Raw genomic sequence first — 16,783 nt, 5'->3', positions numbered from 1 at the left:
CCCAAAGCAGGACTGTTTCCTGCAGCCTCAGAAGTGGCCCTGTAAGCCTGCCACAACAGGCTGGGCCTAAGACACAACATGAGCCAGCAGCATGCGGCGGCAGCCAAAAAAGCCAACGCAATCCTAAATTGCATGAATAGAGGGATACAATCCAGATCAAGGGGAGGTACTAATACCACTCTATAAAGCCTTAGTAAGGCCGCACCTAGAGGACTGCATCCAGTTTTGATCACCACACTATAAAAATATGTTGAGACTCTATAAAAAGTGTAGAGAACAGCAACCAGAATGATTTAGGGCAGTGGTCCGCAACCTTTTTTGTGCCGCGGCCCGGTACCGGCATCACAAAATAATCCGCGGCCCGGTACCAGCATCAGCACGCATGGCAAGGCAAGGCGAGCCGAGCGACCGGCCAGCCAGCCGTCCCCCGCTTCTCCCCGCCACCTTCAACTCCTCCTTTGTACCTGTGTCGATGGGCTTCGCGACGGCTTCGGGATGGTCGCTCGGCTCGCCTTGTCTTGGGTGCTGAAAGAATCCTCGCGCCTTAGTTTTGTTCTAAGCTGCGCCCCCCCTCGATGAAACTAAGGCGCGAGGATTCTTTCAGCACCCAAACGCCGCTTTCTACCCAGGAAAAGCTCCCCGGAAGCCCTTTTTCATCAAAACAAGATGGCGGCACCTAGCAAACTGGCGGCCCGGTAGAAATTGTTCCACGGACCGGTACCGGTCCAGGGACCGGTGGTTGGGGACCCCTGATTTAGGGGACTGGAGGCTAAAACTTATGACGGACGGTTTCAGGAACTGGGCCTGGCTAGTCTAGGGAAGAGAAAGACCAGGGGAGACAAGAGAGCAGCCTTCCAATATTTGAGGGGCTGCCACAGAGAAGATGGTGTTTGATTTTATTGTACAAGGTGCAATGACAATAAACTAAACTAAAAAGTGACATATAATAAAAATGTCCGCTACCGGTTCTCCAAAACTGGTCAGAACCGTCTGAAGACCACCTCTGAGTGCGTGTGGGGGTGCACCTTAAAACGATCTTCATCGCCATCCTTGCGATGATGCTAAAAACCATATTTCGTCTCTGTCGGCGCCCTGCAAATGTGGCAGGCTTCAAACAGACATCCTCGCTTCCCCAGTCGGAAGGATGAGTCAGTTGGAGTATCTTGAGGGAACGGTGAGTTGGGGACGGCTTCCGACGCCCGAACAATGCTAATTAGGTGACCTCCTGACACACCAAGAGCTTGCCATAAAAAGAGGCTATGTCTCCCTAAATAGCTGTCAGGCGCTGCTGGGTGGCTTAAAAATATGCCAGCTGCTTCTTAAAATAGAACCCAAGTGGGGAAAGACTGCCAAATTTTATTTTGATACGATCTAGGAAGCCACAGAAAGAGCTCTCTCGCCCTCATAATGGATGGAAACTGAACAAGGAGAGATTCAACCTGGAAATAAGGAGAAACTTTCTGACAATGAGAACAATCCACCCATGGAACAGAAGTTGCCTTCGGAAGTTGTGGGAGCGCCATCACTGGAGACTTTCAAAGAGGAGACTGGATTCCCATCCGTCAGAAATGGTGTAGGGTCTCCCGCTTGGGCTGGGGGTTGGACTAGATGACCTATGAGGTCCCTTCCAGTTCTTATTCTGTTCTGTTTGAGATATCTGATGACACAGCTACGCTAGAAAATGTGCAAAGAAGAGCAACCAGGATGAGACTGGAGACTAAAGCATACCGATGAACAGTTGTAGGAACTGGGCCTGGTTAGTCTAGGCAAGAGAAGGACCAGGGGAGACAGGAGAGCAGCCTTCCAATATTTGAGGGACTGCCCCAGAGAGGAGGAAGGGGTCAAGCTATTTTCCAAGGCCCCTGAAGGCCAGACAAGGAAGAATGGATGGAAATTGGACAAGGAGAGATTCAACCTGGAAATAAGGAGAAATTTTCTGACAGTGAGAAATGTAAAAGATCAATAGTTCACTGTGTACAACCAAGTACAGGTAGACTTACGACCACAATGGAGCCCAAAATTTATGTTGCTTAAGTGAGACAGTTGTTAACTGAGTTTTGCACGGTGTTACGACCTTTCTGGCCACCATTGTTGAGAAAACCACTGCAGTTGTTAAGTTAGGAACCCGGTTGTGAAGTGAATCTACCTTTCCCATTGACTTTGCTTGTCAGATGGTCGTAAAAGGGGAACATGTGATCCCAGGATGCTGCAGCTGTCATAAATATGAGTCAGTTGCCAAGCATCACGTGACCATGCTGCAATATATTGGTCATAAGTCACATTTTTCAGTCCTGTTCTAACTTTGAATGGTCACTAAAAGGACTATTATCAGTCAAGGACCACTTGCAGACTCAGACTTCTGAAATTCCCCTTTCTGTTTCAAACTTTGTTAGATACAAAATCAATGCTGCTTTCCCCCACTCCAAAAAGAAATCAATTTGTTCTCAACAGTGCCATAATTTTCCTTACAAATTCCTTACAAAGTCCCTGTTTCTGGGCCTACCCGAGCCACCTGGAGGTAAGCTGTCTATGATGACCCAGGGCGTGTCACAAAAATAACCAAGTCACAAAAATAAAAATACATTCCCTTTAATGCCTCCAACTTGGCCCCAATGTCCAATTATCCTCGCCTGGATATCAAACTCTTGAAAAAAACAGTCTACGGAGGGAGTAGTGCAGTCCGAACCCAAAGTAAAGTTAATTAGAAACAAAAAAACCAACACAAACCATGCTGAAGTAATTAATACAGCAGGCAAGGATGATTAATTGCAGACTTCTACCAGATAATGCAGCAACCACAGTTGGGATGAAGCCAAAACCCAGATAAGCTCTGACAAGAATAATGCTTCCAGCAACTTTGCTATGTGCAGTTTGTCCTTTTAAACAGTCCTCCCAGCTGCAGCCCATGAAGGGGATCAGGGCCCCTTCCTTCCCCATAGACCATGCCACTCAGGTTTCTCCCTTATCCGCTTCTCCCTGCGTGACCTAGGATGAAGAGGGGATGGGCCTGGGTCTTCTTCTGAATGCCCAGCCAGACTGTGCCCTTCTCCAGTTTCCTCCACAACCACCGGAGCCACACTCCCACTCCCTGTAAACTATTCCATCTCTCCCTCGGAGTCAGACTCCAGCTGGGGCGTGACACTGTCATTTTCAGGTTTCCCTCCCCATGGCACGATTTCAACCCTTCAGAGCAAAGTTTGGGAAAACAAATTGAATCTTTTGAAGATGAAAACTGAGCTTGCCCCCGGCTCCCTACTTGCTCTTTGCGGAAGGCATGAGATGACCTAATCCTAGATGATTAAGCCAAAACAGTTTGCTCCAGTTTCACCCAACCCTTCAGGCGCATTCCAACTTGATCACCTTCCATCTTGAGATTGTTTAGCAGTAAATTGCATGGCCTACGGGCGTGGTTACTCTAAGGCTCTCAACCTATAATAATTTGTTGGCTGATGAGATGCCATTAGGCCGCTTTATACGGACAAATAAGCTTGGCCCCTGATGGCAATCCATGGGAAGGTTGTTCCTGAAATGCCTTCTCAGCTTCCTCCAGGCCTCTTTGGGATGAGGACTTATCCGGGGAATGGCGCTTTCATACATTTGGGCAATCTATGAATAGGGTTCACACATTCCTTTTTTTTTTTTCTAGGTCACCAATAAGGAGGAGTCAGAAGTTCTCTTGTTCATATCTTAGCCAGAACATCAACAAATTTCTAGACACTAAAAGCAGAGGTCTCCAAACTTGACAACTTTAAGACTTGTGGACTTCAACTCCCAGAATTCTCCAGCCAGCAAAGCTGGCTGGAGAATTCTGGGTGTTGAAGTCCACAAGTCTTAAAGTTGCCAAGTTTGGGGACCCCTGCACTATAGGAAAAGCAAATCCTTCAAATACAACTTACATACACCTCCCCGTGATCGATCACATAGAAGTTGTCACCTTCATCACCTACAGGGGAACAGAAAAACAAATCAGGAACCCGTCAACTAAGATTGTGAATTTTTTTAAACATTTTTTTTAAAAAATTTAAAACTTGAACAGATCATCTTCCATTAAACAGTTTGTCGTCTGGCTACAAATGTCTTTGTGCAATTACAATCAAAGATTACAATATTCATTACATTGATAATAACCCTCTAATCTTACAATATTAATAACCAGCATTATAACTCTATTCATTTCTCCCTCTTATCATATCTTCTAATGAAAATATGATATTATATTGAGTAAGATCATCTTAACAATCAGATATAATAGCCATCGTATTGTTTACATCTCTATTTTTAACATCTATTCTTTATTTTACTAATCTCTATTTATTTCTCACTTCTATTTTTATTCTCCAACCATCCCTAAAAGAGCTCCCATGTCATATAATATCCCATTTGTTCTTTCTCTTTTATAGCAAGCATTAATCTATTCATTTCTGCACGTTCTAATATTTTCCTAATCGCATTCTCATCTATAGGGATTTCATTACTTTAAACTAAGATTGTGACTTTGTACCAGCTTTGAAAATACTTGACCAGTGAAAACTAAGTGGGAAGGTATGAATTAAGCTTTATAAAACCCTAAGTAAGGTTTTCTCTATCTTTCTACAATTTGCTGCCTGAATCTGTCACATAAAACTTGCTTGCAGCAAATAAAATTTGCTAGCAAGCAAACTCACAGAATTAACTCACAACACCACGTATGTAAATATTGAATATTTTATATATTAAAAAATAAGAGCAACTTTTACCCAAAGTCTGGCAAAGCAGGCAGGCAGATTGAGTTGCTCGCAGAATCACAGATTCACTCAGAGATCTACCTTTCTGCAATCTGCTGCCTGAGTCTGTCACACAAAATTTGCTTGCACAACGCAGGAGAGTTGGATGGCATGCATGCGAGATAAGGAGCGACTGGGTGGGGCAGGAGGGGTGGGCGGAGAGGGGCGGGGCCAGCCAGTGGTGCAATTTGCCAGTTCTCCAAATTGCACAGAATGGTAACAACCGGTTCTATAGAACTGGTCCGAACTGGTAGAATCCCAACCCCCGGATGCGCCCTCTTTCAACTCAGGAAGCTCACCTTGTTGGATCACAGTCTCTCCAGCAATATGGGTGACGGGGAACATTGCGTCAAATATGTCACTGCAAAGAGAGAGAAAAGAAGCAATGATTTAGCAGTGGTGGGTGAAGCATGAAGTGGTTATAACCCTTCTGGGGCAGTCTACCAAAGAAGGACAAAAAAATACCAGTTCTGTTTTTATTATAAGGTTATACAGGCAGTCCTGGACTTACAACAGTTCATTTAGTGACCGAAGTTACAACGGCATTGAAAAAAAGCGACTGATGATCATTTTTCATATTTATTGTCGGGATTCCGGCCGTTACTCCCAATTAAATCATGAATCTCGAGCCAAACTTCCAAAACTTCAAAAGGATTTATTGGGAGTTAACATGCTGGCATTGCCTGGGTGTAGCCAACTCTGAGACACCTCATTCATTGTCACCCTTGACCCTGGTTTTCCCCCCTACCCCTGGGTGTATCGTAATTCATATTCTCCAATGGGACACATTCATAGCCCAGAGTCATCAATCGTGCTCTCCAGTTAAGAATTTTGCATGGCAGAAACTTTGGTCGCCTAGAAACTATCCTTGAAAAACATTTATGGAATGCACTTTCGGTTTGCAAACTGCTGCACTGCCCTTTCAAACCCCTTTCCCTCCTCTCTAAAAAGACCATAGAAATATTTTATGTGTTGACACTTATGAACGCCGCAGTATCCTTGTGGTCATGTGATCAAAATTCAGATGCGTGGCAACTGACTCATAGTTATGACGGTCGCCGGGGGTCACGCCAATCCCCTTTTGCAAACTTCTGACCAGCCAGGTCAATGGGGAAGGCAGATTCACTTCCACAATTGTGTGACTCACTTAGCAACTGCAGTGATTCATTTAATAACTGTGGCCAGAAAGGTCGTAAAATGGGGCAAGGTACAATTCACGACCGTCTCGCTTCGCGAGATAAATTTTGGGGGGGCTCGGTTGTGGTCGTAAGTCAAGGACTGCCTGTATTTTAATGTGGGCAAGAAAAAGGGAAAGGAATATGTGTTTTTTGTCTTTGGGTATTTTTTTTTAACTTTGCATGTTTTTTAAATGTCGTCTAGTTTTGTTTTCGTCTCTATTACACTTTTTTTTCCCCCCCTCTTTTGGATTTGGCCTTTTGATCTTCTGAAACAAATTTAAAAAATAGGAAAAGAAAGAAAAAGGGAAAAAAAGAGAGATGAGTAAGAAAGAAGAGTTTAAGGGAGAAAATTTCTCCAAAGGTCTGCAGCAGTTCTGCAGATGTTGAAAGACGAAACAGTGAAGGCTAAACCAACTGCATCCACTGACAAATTGGTTCACAAAAATACTGCCTGTGGATTGTGTGCTGACACAACAGCCGTGACTACGTAAATAAAAATGTGAAAGTGACCTTCACAATGAGTGCACAGCCTGGTTGTACAACAGCATCTTTCTTTCTTTCTTTCTTTCTTTCTTTCTTTCTTTCTTTCTTTCTTTCTTTCTTTCTTTCTTTCTTTCTCTTTCCCCCCTCCCCTTTCTCTCCCTCCCTCCCTCCCTCCATCCCTCTGTGTGTGTGTGTGTGTGTGTGCGCGCACGTGTGACATGAGCAAGGAGAATAAAGACATTTTGAAAAAGATTCACCCAAACACAGGGAGGTCAGTGTGTAACCTACGGCAATTTTCGCTCCCATATATGGGAAAACTTGCAAAAATCCCATTATTAGCTTATTTCCTGTCCAGCAGTTCCAAACCCCACTCAGGCCTTGATTCTAGGAAACACCCGGTCATAAATTTAAGCCATTCTCTTTATTCCTGAAGAGTTATCATATCAGCGGACAAAGGCTCAGAGTGATTCACGGACAAACCTAGGAGGGACTCTGGGATAGAGAAGGAGGGAGTTGAAAGGCACCTGGAGGTCTTCTAGCTCAACCCCCAGTTGCAAGAAGACTCAGGAAGGTTGAGGGGGTGGGGTGGGGGTGGGGAGAAGCTGGCCTGCTGTGGGATGGGGTACCTCACAAAAAGAACCCATTGAAGAGAACCGGGTTGCTTCCCCTGCTCCAACCCCTTGTACAGGTAATCCTCGACTTACACCAGTTCATTTAGCGGCCGTTCAAAGTTACGACATCACTGGGAAAAAAACGTGACTTGGGATCACTGTTCACACCTGTGACCATTGCAAGCCTCCCCATGATCAGGCGATCAAATTTCAGGCACTTGGCCCCTGACTCGTAGTTATGGCATTTCCCAGTCTCCTGGGATCATGGGATTCTCCTTTTGCGACTGTCTGATGAGCAAAGCCAATGAGGAAGCCAGATTCTTCCCGCTTAACAACCTTGGGTCTTCCGGTCAGCTCCAGGACTGAATGGGGGGCTTCCGGTTAGGGCCTTTGTGGCTCTTTGAGTGTTTAAGGTTCCCGACTCCTGCCCTGGTCTTAGTCCAAGGGTTTGGCTAAGCCCAAATTTTGCGGAACGACAACTCCCAATGATTCCAGCCAAAGGTAGCCTTTTGTAGTTTGGAAACTTCCGAAAACCTACACATCTCCGATCCCTCATCCCTGGAGTGTTCGGCTGAAGATCAAGGAGACCGGGGGAAAAAAATATTAGTCTTATCTTTCTTCTTGAGCCTTGCAGATTCCCTAGTTGGGATGAAGAGGATGATCAAAGGACTGAAGTCCACTCTCCAATGCCATGGTCAGATCCAGGTTGATTAACCCAGCAGTTGCATTTCAAGTTCAGAAAGGCAAATATACCCGATTAATACATGCATGCTACTGTCAGCTCATGAAATATTCCTATGGTCTTTTTAGAGTGGCCAACAGAAAGGGGGGGTGGGGGAGCAGTGCAGCATCCTGCAAACCGAAACTACATTCCACCAATGCTTTCAAAGATAGTAACTAGGTGACTGGAGTTTCTGCCACGCAAAATTCTAACTGGAGAGCATGATTGATGATGACTCTGGGCTATGGGTGTGTCCCATTGGAGAATATGAATTACGATACACCCAGGGGGGTCAACTAAAAAGAGACTCCTTTGGTCTTTTTTAGCTGCTAGAAAAAGGAACTGGGGGAAAACAAGGCATTCTTTAAATGCCTAGATAATCACCCCGGTAGCCCAAAGTTGTCGTAGCATAAGAAGGTTATTGGAGAGCACGATGGAGGACTCTTAGAGATGGATGTGTCCCATTGGAGAAGTCACATCCAGGGGGGTGAGGGGAAGACCAGGGTCAAGGGGGAAACGTATGATGTGATTTAGTATCAGCTTCACCCAGCCACGCGCCAACATGGCAACCTCTAATAAATCAATTTACTTCTCTCTGAAATGTGGCTAGAGACTTTTGATTTGAATGAAGGTGGATTGGTTGGAGCCCTGACACAGGGGGTGGGAGGAAAACCAGGGTCAAGGGTGACAATGAATGATGTATCTCTGTCAACTACACCCAGGCAGTGCCGGACATGTTAACTCCCAAGAAATCCTTTGGAAGTTTTGGAAGTTTGGCTCGAGACTCGTGATTTAATTGCGGGTAACTGCCGGAATCCTGACAATTTGCCAACTTAACAACTGCAGTGATTCACTTAACAACAAGAAAGGCCCAAAAAAGGGGGGTTAAACTCTTTTAACAAATGTGTCACTTAGCAGCATGAATCTTGGGCTACCTGGACGCTTCTACGCGAGGGGTCCTGACTTCTAAAATTTGGAAACCCTCTATTTGGGGCTAAGCAGGGTTATGTTAGTCTCTGCCCTCGCCCCTCCTTCGCCGCTCAGGACGATGGGAGTTGACCTCCCGAGCAACCAAGTTTAGGGGAAAACCATCCCAGGAAAAGTGTCTCCAATCTTCAACCCCATGGCAATTTTTTTCCTCTTGGCAGAAATGCAAAGATTTCTTGGCAAAGAAAGATTTCCTAAAGTCGGAAAGTGCCTGAATGGGGCCTTTTAGCGATCCGCAGGGGCTTAGAAATCAATTCCTGGATCCTTCTGAAAGAGGCTGTAGTTTTAGAGGAAACTTCGGTCTCGCTTTCATAAGGAGAAAGGAAGGGTGGGAACAGGGGCAATATTTAGCTCGGGAGAAAAAAGGGGGAAAAGGCCCGTCACAAATGCATTACTTAAGGACCGTCCTAAGCTGTCGATTACGGCTCAGGAGAAGAAACAGGTGCCTGGCATTTTCCTTGCTCCGTTAAACTTGTATTAACTCGAGAGAAAAATGCATCACAAAGCCCACAACAGGATGCATCGCATTTCACGGCTGAGGCTGTTATTTCTTCTCTTTATTGACTGCCCTGTTCTCCCAGCTGAAGGACTTTGCAGCGGTCAATGGAGGACCACGTCAAAGAAAGGTTGAAATATAGCAATAGCCATAGCACTTAAGACTTATATCCTGCTTTACAGTGCTTTACAGCCCTCTCTAAGCGGTTTACAGAGTCAGCCAGTTGCCCCCAAGAGTTAGCCTGAGACACTGGACTGTTACAACTACATCATTATGACTTCCTTCCTTCCTTCCTTCCTTCCTTCCTTCCTTCCTTCCCAAGCAAAAGAAGACTTATATACCCCTTCCCGGGGTTTTACTGCCCTCTCTAAATAGTCAAGAAAGATAAAGGTGTGTTCTTATCAGACTTCTCCCAAAAGGACTTTGGCAGACTTCCATGGGACGATTTATAACTGCTTGAGACTCATTACAGGCTGTGAATGATGATAATTCACAGCCATTAACTAAAATAAAAGGGTTTTCGATTTAGCGTGTGTTCATTGGTGTCTCAGGAAGCCTTGGTCCGAACAACAGGTCACTTAGCAACCAAAATGATTATAGACTTTCAAAAAAAAAAAGAAGAAGAAGAAGAGAGACTTACAACCCAGACCTGAAGTTACTAGGGCCCTTGGTCATGTGATCACATTTGGGGATTCGATAACCGGCCCGCATTTACGGCACTTGATTACGTGATCCCAATTTCCAACATCCTCATCGTCCTCATTATTATTATTATGCCAAGAACTGGGATTTATTTCCTGTTCACAGCACATGCACACACACACACACAAACACACACACACACAAACACACACACAAATGCCCATTGCAGACGATGGGTTTCTTTAACAACCACGATAACCACCGCTGGCTCCGCTTTACGACGGCCGTATTTGCTTAACGGCGGCTCCAGAAGGAGATCGTAAAACCGGGAGCGGCAGCGCGATGCCCCGCTTAAAGGAAGCGCGATGCGTTTTTGAGGATGGGAAGCTTCATCGGGATGAATCTCGCTTTGAAATTGGACTTGTGGGCGGACGGAAGGACAACTGCCTTCGTGTTCAGGGGAAGCGCGGTGTTTCAAGCGATAAGAGAATAAAGCAGAAGAATTTGTTCAGACATGAACGCTTTGCTGACGGGATAATTGGTGGGGTGAGGGAACTGAGGTGCCTTCCTTAAGAAAATCACATTTGATTTACCCCCACCCCACAAAGAAGAAGGCGGTAGAGATCAAAGGGGAATTGCAAGTTTTAACAGGCATAAAGAGAATGGAACTTTCACTCCAAGTTCTAACTTTGTGGGATGCATTCATGCATTATCCAAAGACACGGCTTCTTTAAGGTATGTGTTTGTGAGACTTATAAAGCCACCAAAATGGACAGGCTTGTGGTTGAATTGCCAAATAAAGCTTAGGTCAGATGCAGATTAACAGAGTTTGAAGTCCACAAGTCCTAAAGCTGCCAAGTTTGGAGACCTCTGTTCTACGATCGGCCTTTTCAGACCGAAGGATTTGACAGGCACCTCTTGACAGTTGGATTGACTTTCCTAAACCAGGAATGTTAAACTGCGCGGTACTGAAGATGAAGGACAGGTTAAGACCGCTAAAAATGATGCAACCTTTCTCGAGCCCTTAGGTCAAAGGGGAAGGGGGGGGGAATTCAACTTCTGTTGTTTCAGGTGGAAGATAAAAGGAATGTAAACATCCTGCGTTGACGACAGTGAGGACTTCCCCTCTCTCCTGCAGGGAGAAGAGGTAGCTACCCCAAGCATTGATACCATTATGGGTAGCGCTTGAAGGGTGCGGGGGGGGGGAAAAGAGTGATGGGGTGTGGAGTGAGAAAGGAAGGAAATAGTAAATGGTCAGTTCTGCTACCAACTGTGACAACACAACTCAAGGAAGAAAGACCACGCTAGAAACAGCAATCTTCTTTGGAACTGACAACTTACGGCCTCATTTTAACTAGCGTTATTTATTTTTTTTTCCAACTTCCACCTCAGGCTATTCTAAGATAGAACTCTGAACAGCCAAACAAACATTTGGCTACCTCCACCAATTCTCTCCGTGTGGGGTCCATGAGCTTGGTTGTTTTCTTGCAGATGTTTCATTACCAAGCTAGGTAACATCATCCGTGCTAGCGGGGAGTGTGGGGCTTGCTCTCATTTTAAACATTAAGCATATAAAATGTAGCAAGAGTAATAGTAGTAGTTCTAAATGTGGCTATGTATGCAGTGTATATAATGTAGAAGCATGTAAAATAAGAGCAAACCCCACTCCCTACTGGTGATGTTACCTAGTTAGGTAATGAAATGTCTGCAAGGAGACCACCAAGTTCAGAGGGCACTCAGGACCCCTCAATTCTCCTCCTCCTCTTCCTCCTCCTCCTCTCCGTAAGCCCCACTCCCTTCCAGCACTGATGATGCTATCTAGCTGGGTCATGAAATGTTTGCAAGGAGACAGCCAAGCTCAGAGAGCACCAAGGACCCCTCAATTCTCTTCCTCCTCCTCCTCTTCCTCCTCCTCCCCTTCCCCCACCTCCTCCCCACAAACCCCACTCCCTCTAGTACTGATGATGTTATCTAGCTGGGTCAAGAAAACCACCAACCTCAGAGAGCACCAAGGACCCCACAGTTCAACTCTGAGCTACAAATATTATCATCTATTATTCCAGCAGTTTTCATTCTGTCGTTCTTGTCACCCATCAACAATTTGCCTTCTTAGCCCTTAGTTGTGTAGACTACACCCATTTCTCCATAAATCCATGCGCCTGCTTGTACATATCCTCCACTGGATGAGGTTCACAAGTCTCCTTTCATATAATTACAAAACAAGTGAAGTGATTCACTTCCTGGCTGGACAATCGGGGCTAAGTTGGATTCACTTTGTCAAAAAAAAAAAAAATCTAAGTTGTTCTCCGAAGACTAGACAAAAATGGCAATCTTTTAGGAAATGGTTATGTTCACATGTCACTCGAAGCTGTTGTTTGCCCGCAGTCAATGGGTGGATTCACAGGTAGTCCACAGGGCGGTCAAGAGATCCCAACCAAAGAATTTAAACTTGAAACGCAAATGAGATGGTGAGTTTCTAGTCCTGCCTGAGCCAGGCAAGCCAGCTGGGGGACTTTGGGGCAGTCTCTTTCTCTCTAAGCCTAGCCCACCTCACACAGTTGTCATTGTGGCTAAAATAGGAGGAGGAGGAAGCATTGGCGCAGCAGTTAGAATGCAGTATTGCAGACTACTGCTAATTCTAAGTTCTATTCTGACCAGTTCAAAGTTGACTCAGCCTTCCGTCCTTCCCAGGGGGGTAAAATGAGGACCCAGATTTTGGAGGGGGTAAGATGCTGACTCTGTAAACCACTTAGATTGGGCTGGAAAGCACCGTGAAGCGGTATATAAGTCTAAGTGCTATTGCTATTTTCCTTCCTTCCTTCCTTCCCTCCTTCCCTCCTTCCTTCCATCCATCCACCCATCCATCCATGATGTGCAGTGGTTAGAATGCAGTATTGAAGGAAGGAAGGAAGGAAGGAAGGAAGGAAGGAAGGAAGGAAGGAAGGAAGGAAGGAAGGAAGGAAGGAAGGAAGCCATAGTGGTGCAGTTGTTACAATCCAGTGTTGCAGGCTAGCTCTGCCCACTGCCATCAGTTTGATCCTGACCGGCTCCAGGTAGATTCAGCCTTCCATCCTTCCGAGGTGGGTAAAATGAGGACCCAGATTGTTGGGGGCAAGAGGCTGACTCTGTAAACCTCTTAGAGAGGGCAGGAAAGCACTGTGAAGTGGTATATGTAAATCTAAGTGCTATTGCTATTAGGTAGTTCGCCAACTTGAGTTACTTACAAAGCAATAACGGTAAAAGAAAAACCTAATAAAGAAAGAAACCAGGAAATAAAATCCGACACAGGAAAATATTCTCGGGAATAACTCAGATTCAAGCCATATAGGGCTTTTTCAAAGCGATGATGGCTTTCTGCGACCAAGCTGGAAGGTAACTACGATTCCCAAGAGGGCACTTATCTCCTTCCAGAATGGGCTAATCCAAATAAAATCTGTGCAGGTCACGCCAAGGTCCCACCTCCCATTGTGACCGCCGACGACTTACAGTAAAAGGAAGCCTCTCAGAACGTAGTAAGCCGAGAGAAAAAATAGAAAGTGATTAACCCAGCAATAAAAGCCCGACTGTTGCGAAACGGAAATAAGATTCTAGACGTGAGATTTTTAAGGAAATGATTCACAGGGATATTTTCAACCGCTCGCCGAGGTTTCATAGACTTTGTTCAAGTTGACTTTTGCTGCAAGGGACAGCCAGCCGAAACTGAGTTTGGGAGTTAGCCATAAGCACCCAACATCGACCTTCCTTGACAAAGCAGAACAACACAAGGCCAAATCTCCCCAATTTTTTAAATTTTTATACATTGATCCTTGATACGCAGAAGAGTGGAGGAAAATTCTTTAAACAATCATGCAGCAGCAGATCCTGCTTAGTTTATTAACTATGGTACATCATTGGAATTGGGATATGGCTAGTCTAGAGAAAAGAAGGACAAGAGGTGACCTGATAGCAGCATTCCAGTATTGGAGGGGCTGCCCCAAAGAAGAGGGGGTCAAGCTATTCTCCAAAGCCCCTGAAGGCAGGACAAGAAGCAATGGATGGAAACTCATCAAGGAGAGAAGCAACCAACAACTAAGGAGAAATTTCCTGATAGGAAGAACAATTAATCCGTGGAATAGGTTGCCTTCAGAAGTTGTGAATGCTCCAATACTGGAGGCTTTTAAGAAGAGATTGAACTGGAAAGCAGGATAGTGGGGTGGGGAGGGAAATGGGGATTTTGCAGTATCCTTCCCCTGGCACGTCCACCAAGCCACACCCACAGAACCGGTAGTAAACAAAATTGAATACCACCACTAAGTAGAATGATATTTATACTGTAACACTTTTGATACCTAGAAAACACCCTGTTCAATATAGAAATGGAATTTGCGATATAAAATTAATTTAAAAAAAATATTTCAAGACCAGCCTTTTCCCATTCTTTGCCCCTCTAAGAGATTTCAAATCTGGAACGCTCACAAAGCAGTTTGGTGCCCTATCCAATGATGACCCTCTCCTAAAGTCTATGTTATTTCCAAAAAAAAAAAAGGCAGACGCTTGTTGCTACAGCCAGGTCTTAGCTAACACAACACCCTTTCCCTCTGCCCCCCATCTGGGAGAAAGTTCCAGGCCAAAATCAACCTCTTTGGGGCCATGTATCTCCACCACTTCCTCCTCCTCCTCCTCCTCCTCCTCCTCCTCCTCTCGTTCATTCAAGGGGACATTTAGGCATTCTTCCCATCTGTTTTAGCAATGTTCTCAAGCCTTCACCTGGAAGAAGAGGATGCAGGCAAGCTTCTATCCCAATTCCCTGGGGGAGATCCCCATTAATCTGAATGCCTGGTGTCTGCAGAAGAAAACGCCACCCGGCTCGCTTTGGAACGACAGGTCGGGGAGGAAGAAGAATCGCAGATGATGTGGGAGGAAAGGCTACTGCTCCGAATGTTAAAAACAGAACCAGGCAGGCCAAACAGCTGCAGGAATGCAGAGCGGAGAGCGTATTTCTCCAGATGTGACTGCCAGCTGCCTTCTTCCTCGCCACCTGCCGTAGATCTGTCCCTCTGCCTTCACAAAAGCATCCCCCCTGGAGGTGGGATCCAGACGGTTCTGACCGGTTCTTCAGAACCGGTAGCAAAATTTTGAGTCATTCAGAGAATTGGCAAATCCCACCTCTAACTGGCTCTGCCCCCATCTCTTCTCTGCCTCCCATTGTGTCCCAGCTGATTGGCTGGGTCTCCTTTGGTTGCCCTGCACAGGACAACGGAGCAGGAAAGCAGGTTAGCGGGGTGGGAAGGGAAGGGAAATTTTGCACTATCCTTCCCCTGCCACGCCCACCAAGCCACACCCACAGAACTAGTAGTAAAAAAAATTGAATCCCACCACTGGTTAGAAGCAAGACACATGAGAACTTTGCCTACAAATTAATAAAAATAAAGCCATCAGCAGTTTTCGTAGTGCGTTGTCAAAAAGGAGAACCCTTAATATTTTAATATAAATAAATGTGAAGAATGAAATAGGAGAATGATGGAAAAATTATGAATAAGCATTAATTGGAAAATGAGAGCTTGAATGATGGTATTATTAAACATGGATAAAAATATGATTAGCAGTGAAATGATAAAGTGAAACAATGGATGATTAGAAAATGAAAAAATATATATTTGAATGTAAACATATGTATTAACAAAACAACGACACATGTTCTCACCAGGACTATTTCTGACCTCCACACTAAAAAGTTTTAGCCGCGTGTTTGGAGTTTGTGACTGCGGGTAGGTATCTCCAAATACATTTTTCCTTTGCTTTTTTCTTTTTTTTTTTGGAAATATTCTAAAAATACAAAACATGGTCTTGAATACAGTGACACCAGCTGGCAAGGAGTAAAATGGTCACTCTCTGCTGACCAGAAGTCACCCTTACTAAAACATGGTTGTTAAGTGAATCTGGTTTCCCCTTTGATTTTTCTGGTCAGAAGGACACAAAAGGAGATCCTGGGACCGCAGGGACACTTGCAGCCGTCATACGTATGAGTTAGTTGCCAACCGTCCAAATGTTGATCGCGTGATGCATGTGGGAGGCTCAGTGGTGGGATTCAAATGTTTTTTAATACCAGTTCTGTGGGTGCGGCTTGGTGGGTATGGCTTGGCTTGGTGCGCGTGGTGTTCTGTGGGTGTGGCTTGGTGGGCGTGGCAGGGGAAGGATACTGCAAAATCCCCCTTCCCTCCCCACCCCACTAACCTGCTTTCCAGCTCCATTCTCCTGGGCAGGGCAACCAAAGAAGACCCAGCCAATCAGCTGGGACTCGATGGGAGGTGGAGAAGAGATGCAGGCGGGTCCAGTCAGAGGTGGGATTGGCCGGTTCTCCGAACGACTCAAAATTTCTGCTACCGGTTCTCCAGGACTGGTGAGAAACGGCTAAAGACCACCTCTGGGGAGGCTGCAAGGGTTGGGTGGAATAGGGTCGTAAGCAGGGATGGGATTCAAAAATCCCAGCAACTGGTTCGCGGCCCGGTTGCTGGGTAGGCGGGACCATGGTGGGTGGGGCCTATTAGAACTTGTTTCCGGCTTCTGGCGGACCTCCAGAGCCTGGGGGAGGCCGTTTTCACCCCCCCAAGGATCCAGAGGCCTCCCCCGGGCCTCTGGGAGGGCGAAAACGGCCTCCCCCGCTGGCCTCTGGAGGCTCACCGGAAGCTGGAAAACAGGCCTGTTTCGGGACTTCCAGAAGGCCTGTTTTTCCCCCTCCCAGAGCCTCCGCGCGGACCCTGCACTTACCTACATCGAAAATGGGCTGCATAGCGACTCCTAGGAGGGGAGGGGAGGGAGGGGAGGGGCCAGTTGTTTGGTGAACCAGCTGTAACTTTAACATCCGGTCCACCGAAACTGGTAGAATCCCATCCCTGGTCATAAGACCCTTTTTTTTCGTTGTC

General features: G+C 45.8%; 1 protein-coding gene across 2 annotated transcripts in view; it reads right to left on the bottom strand.

Moving 5' to 3' along the window:
- PRKAR1B (protein kinase cAMP-dependent type I regulatory subunit beta) overlaps positions 1-16,783 on the bottom strand; it is a 61,685-nt gene that overhangs the window by 29,104 nt on the left and 15,798 nt on the right. For both annotated transcript variants that reach the window (XM_087942042.1, XM_087942043.1), the window contains exons 5-6: positions 5,063-5,124; positions 3,897-3,943 (exon numbers count right to left, since the gene is read on the bottom strand). In XM_087942042.1, the coding sequence (XP_087798168.1) occupies positions 3,897-3,943; positions 5,063-5,124 (109 nt within the window). The remainder of the gene's footprint in view (positions 1-3,896; positions 3,944-5,062; positions 5,125-16,783) is intronic.

Source organism: Pseudonaja textilis, chromosome 14 (assembly GCF_049901715.1).
Source record: "Pseudonaja textilis isolate UNSWEBS1 chromosome 14, rPseTex1.2, whole genome shotgun sequence".
Taxonomy (NCBI): Eukaryota; Metazoa; Chordata; class Lepidosauria; order Squamata; family Elapidae; genus Pseudonaja; species Pseudonaja textilis.
This window is presented reverse-complemented; position numbering and strand designations above follow the sequence as displayed.